This window comes from Cryptomeria japonica, chromosome 7 (assembly GCF_030272615.1).
Source record: "Cryptomeria japonica chromosome 7, Sugi_1.0, whole genome shotgun sequence".
Classification (NCBI taxonomy): Eukaryota; Viridiplantae; Streptophyta; class Pinopsida; order Cupressales; family Cupressaceae; genus Cryptomeria; species Cryptomeria japonica.
Window position 1 is genome coordinate 678,769,379 of NC_081411.1, and position 5,072 is coordinate 678,774,450.

A 5,072-nucleotide genomic window follows, 5' to 3' on the forward strand; every position below is an offset into this window, starting at 1 on the left:
TATGTATACACACACATACATACATATACATGTATGTAGGTACACATGTGTGTGCGTGTGTGTACACACATACATACACACATGTTTTATTTGTTCATCCTATACATGACATACTCTTGACAAAGATGCATGATTGTTATCTTTTATAATACACACATACCATTTGGTAGTAGTAATCCAATGTGTTGGTACATGACTTGGTCTAGTGAAAACCTTAGGGGTGTCACCTTGATTGTCATGTCAATTACAATAATCAATGCATAGTGTGATGCTCAAAACCATGCAATAATGAGTAGAATATAATAGCCTTTGCAATATGGCCTAGATGTGTGGTAGACCTTGGTAAAGATGTGGAAGAAATCATAGACAATTTGGTGAAGGTATGATTACTACAATAATGTTGGGCTTGATTAGAGTGCTCTATATTATTGCTAAAGCATGCTCAACTATTGCTAGAGACAAATTAATGGTCCTTGTGTTAGAGGGAGCATTTTGGAGGTGCTTTGGTGCATTGCAAACCACTAAAGTGTCATTGCATGTGCTAATCCATAAGAATGGTCTTGGTGTTATTGCCAAAACATTGTTTGGGGAACCCTTTTGGATCATCGATGACAATAATATGAATGCAATTGAGTACCTTTAAATGCAAGGACATAGCAATTGCATAGACGTGTGTTTAGTTAGCTCTATGTAGGAAAGTAATGGGTGATAGTCAAACCATAATATGAATTTTGAAAAATTAGAAGTAAAATCTATGGGTGTGGAATTGATTGAAAACAAAAAGCTACTACGAGTTGAGGTGGATAAAGAACAAATAGAGACAGATGCAATAATGGACATAATAATTGGGGGATGTATGGAGATATGCACTCATATAGATAAGTGATGTAAGAATGTGTAAATGGATGAGTAACAATATGGGATAATACATAAAATATTAAGTCATTTTATCAAAATGAGATGCATAAAACTAAATAGAAATTGACATAGATTAATATGTAATTTTCACCATCAGAATAATTTTATGTGGATATTTTAGAAAACTCAATTATTTTTTTATTACACAAATAATATTTATTATTATTTTATCTGAAAGCATCTGAATGATATTTATTAGTTTTTTTTTTTTTCCTGGTTGCAAATAGGTAGGATACAAGGGACATTATTGTGAGACTGGTTTTCTGGTTTTGTTGGAAAACTCCGTACAGGAACTGTTACAATTTATAGAATGCTTATTACCAAACAAATGAAATTCGAGACTGGAACTTAAAAGAATACAGTTAGTCTCTCACTAGAATTGTGATGGAAGAGCTTCAACAGAAAAAAAAAAGTAATTTGCGATTGATGGTACAAAGGGAAAGTCTTATTCAGATAGGGCCAATAGTAAAATTTGATGACAATCCAGAGAAAGTAAAATTAAGGAGTTAATCAGTGAACAATAAGAAGAATTGCTCAAAAAATTCTGTCAAGGAAGTGGTGTGCGCGGGTGGCCTTTAGCTTGACCACAGAGCAGAGCATTGGGAGAGATGGGATACTCATTCTCAGGTGATACAACCCTCAGGTATGTTTGCTGCCCAAGGTACTGCCTTTCCCATGTTTCTGACCTCAGGTTCCATATTCCTGCATTGTCTATCATTACAAAAACTGCAGTCCATGAATTTGGATATACCTGAACAAACGATCACAAAAAAATAAAAATGAGTAGATGAATCGCAATCAAGTACGTTTTTTCTAGCATTTTGATAATAGATCATGAGATATAATCAAATTTAAAAACAATCAGCATTATAGGTCGTAAAAATCTAATATAGATTGTGGAAATCTGATATCATTTAGATGCACTATAATTCACAGGTGCGTATATGTCACAATAGGGTTTCTTATTTAGTAGGAAATGATTGATTTGGTTACACAAACCTGTGTTGTGCAGCGAGAAACTGCATCGAACAGATTGTAGTCCTTCCTGCTTTCAGGTATCCATTCTCCTCCTCCGAATCTGTTTCATTACAACAAATGAGGATTTTAACAGATTCATTGAAAAGAACAGAACAGGAAAGATATCATGGATTCAAAATTCGTAACTTACCCTACTACAAAGAAGGAGTATCCGTCCAAATGCCATGATTGGATGGTATCCTCATTGTTCTGGAATGCAATCTCAATGAAAGACCTGTACTCTCCAGATATCACAGCAGTCTGCATATAAGGAGTTCTTTTATCTGGGCTGTTAGGAATGCCATCTGAAGTGTATATTCCACCAATGTTGAAGTAATCTGCAAGCTTGATTGGTGTTCCAGGGCGCAAGAAGGAAATGCCATTCACAGCATAATGTTGTTTCCCATTGATGAGGGGAGCAGAATTTTCAAGCTTGAAAGTTCTATCAATGGTGATGTTTCCATAATGGTATGATCCTTGGGGATTGGGACGAGGTCCACTGGCTGTCAAGTTCCTTCTGCACAACCACTCCCTTTGTTAAATTACATCAAGAGATCTAAATCTTTCTAAGAAGAGAAAATTAACCTTCATATATAGTCAAAGGTCACACATTTAAAAGTAATAATAAAAAATATAAATGATCCTTTTTACAAAGTAGTGCAAATTGATGGTGGGTACACTTCAAATAAATGACAAATAGAAGGAAGATTAGAATAAACCTGATGGATCTTGCCTGATTAACAGACCAATCAATCTCATTGGTTGGGCCCCACGGAATGGATCCAGAAACACCCTTCTGAGAATTGCTGTAGTGGAAAATTCCTACACCGTTGAGAACAGTGCTAGTGAATCGAGTAGATGCAACTATGTAGTAGTCCTGAGGTGGTTGATCTGCAGTAACCAGAACAGAGTAGCTCTGGCCAACATGGATGTCTAGAGAATCGTATAGGTCTTGGACGGTGTGAGACCCCTCTACTTCAACAAGCTTCATTTTGTGACCCTCAATCCTGAAATTCAAAGAAGATGACAATCCCACATTTGATATCCGCAGTCTATATGTTTTTCCTGCAATTAAACAGATACAAGGAATCAGATATTGCTTGCAAAGTAGCCAGATTTCACATAGATTAAACAAGCGTGATTTACAGTCAGATCTAGCAATACCAACTAGATCTTACCTTGATCTACTGTCAGTGAATACCCATTAGGGCCTTGGCCATTGATGAGAACACCATCAGGATTAGGCAGAGATCTACCATAGTCAAGTGTTCTCCTAAGATACTGCACACAAGTATCAAACACTTAGAGAGAATGGTGATCAAGAAAAAGTGGCCAAAACAATGATCTCAGGCACAAGTTAAACCCAAACAATAATCAATTACGATGAAAGAATAGAAGGCTACTCAGATATTTTAGTTTCCGACTAAATATATAAAACTTTGATTTTGTTTTGTTAGATATGTTAACTCACAACATGATTGGTCTTGTACCAGTCACCTATCAACAGGGTAACATCACCATCAGGATCAGGGAATGGAACGGGGATTCTGGGCCTGCTAACAATTTTAATGCCTCCAAATCCTCCTGCTGCCTTGTGAAAGTACTCTGAGGGGAAATAGAAATAGCTGCCTATCTGATCCTTCATCTGGAACTTGTACGTAAAATTTTTCCCAGGTCGTATGGGGCAGTTGGTTCCAGAAACTCCATCTTGCCAGGAGTTTCTCCTCTGTTGTATTCCGTTCCTTTAACAGAATACATGTGGTGAGTTCAGTGAATACAAAATTGCTAAGTGACTTATAATAAAGATGAGATTAATGAAAACCAAAAGAAGAGAAAAAAAAGGAGATTCACTACTTACCATGACAATAGGAAAGGATTCTTTAAGTTGTTGTATACATTGATAATAATATTATCATTTGTTACACTGTCAATCTCAGGTCCAGGAAACTGACCATTGATTAGAATTGCCTGCAGCAACACCAATACAGATCTCAGAGTAATGTAAACAATCATCTTTCTCAAGACTATATATATGATTTTTTAAGCAGGGGGAATAAAAATCACCTCCTGAGGGACACCAAGAGGCCATATGGTACCATATGTAACATTCCATGTAAAGTATTTATATGGATCTTCTGCTAGAGCAGAGGAGACAAATAATGATACTATGAAATACACATGAACAATGAGACGCCACACAGAACCCATTTGATCTCTCTCTCTCTCTCACACACACAATTCTCTATATCCCTACACTTATGCTCTTGATAAATTCCTTGTACTCTGCACAAAACCATCTTAACTTCATTAGAAAATTATCCTTTCCCTCTTCAGCATTGGACCAGAGAACAAAATGCAGAGGATCTAGCAACTCAAAATTGAAATTATTAAAAAACAGGTAACAATCAATTAACTACAGAAGAAGATTACAGAACAAAATGATCATCGATTCAACAAAATACGACTAATTATACAATCTTATCTTCCACAACTAAAAGAGATAACCTTAATCTCTCTGAACAAAGATTGCAGATGCCAACACTTGTACATAAAAAAGAAAAACATATTTCTACCTTTATCCTTCCTCCAAAGACAAACAAAACCTAAAGAAGTGGAATCCCGGGTCTGTTAATTCTACATCCCTGAAAAAAAAATGGTTAGAGACCACTTTTTACGTTGCCTTGCAAACTTGCAATTCATGCAATCTCACTTTTGAAGTTGACAGCAATGGGCATGCATATATAGAGGCCAATATGATTCTTAATTCATCAGAATTCATCAGCTCATCTTCATTCCATTCTGTAACGCGGGCAAAATTCAACTCTCTGAATAAGATCATGTCATCTACCTTCCCGGGAAAGACCCCAAGATCATGAAAACATAATATAGAATGTTTATATTACGTGCCCAGCTATCAATTTTTCTCTTTCCATAGAATTAAATATGAATTTTATGCTTCTATTTTAGTTTCAGTTCACAATTTGTCATTCCATAATTCAGGTTTTATAATATTATTCATCATAAAGTGAAATGCATTCACCCCAGTTGTACCTATCCAGGATAGAAATGAAATCAAGTATTTGTCAACTTATCATCATGTGTATAAAATGAATGCAGTCACATGATGAGTTGTTGGC

At 35.8% G+C, this 5,072-nt stretch overlaps 1 protein-coding gene across 1 annotated transcript; it reads right to left on the reverse strand.

The window, feature by feature from the left end:
* Positions 1 to 1,345: 1,345 nt before the first annotated feature.
* Positions 1,346 to 4,791, reverse strand: LOC131040413 (L-ascorbate oxidase homolog). Its single transcript, XM_057973323.2, has 9 exons — positions 4,509 to 4,791; positions 4,000 to 4,218; positions 3,794 to 3,903; positions 3,407 to 3,677; positions 3,114 to 3,216; positions 2,655 to 3,000; positions 2,087 to 2,452; positions 1,918 to 1,996; positions 1,346 to 1,669 (listed from the first exon to the last, which is right to left on the reverse strand). The coding sequence occupies exons 2-9, from the start codon at positions 4,141 to 4,143 to the stop codon at positions 1,466 to 1,468; spliced, it is 1,623 nt and encodes a 540-aa protein (XP_057829306.2). The 5' UTR covers positions 4,144 to 4,218; positions 4,509 to 4,791; the 3' UTR covers positions 1,346 to 1,465.
* Between the last annotated feature and the right edge of the window lie 281 nt (positions 4,792 to 5,072).

Bases quoted from the DNA above. Each gene is read 5' to 3' on its own strand.
- LOC131040413 (XM_057973323.2), bottom strand. From the start codon at position 4,143: ATGGGTTCTGTGTGGCGTCTCATTGTTCATGTGTATTTCATAGTATCA. The intron at 3,001-3,113 runs GTAAGATCTAGT...GTTTAATTGCAG, and splicing joins TTCACTGACAGTAGATCAAG to GAAAAACATATAGACTGCGG. The intron at 1,997-2,086 runs GTAAGTTACGAA...GTAATGAAACAG, and splicing joins TACTCCTTCTTTGTAGTAGG to ATTCGGAGGAGGAGAATGGA.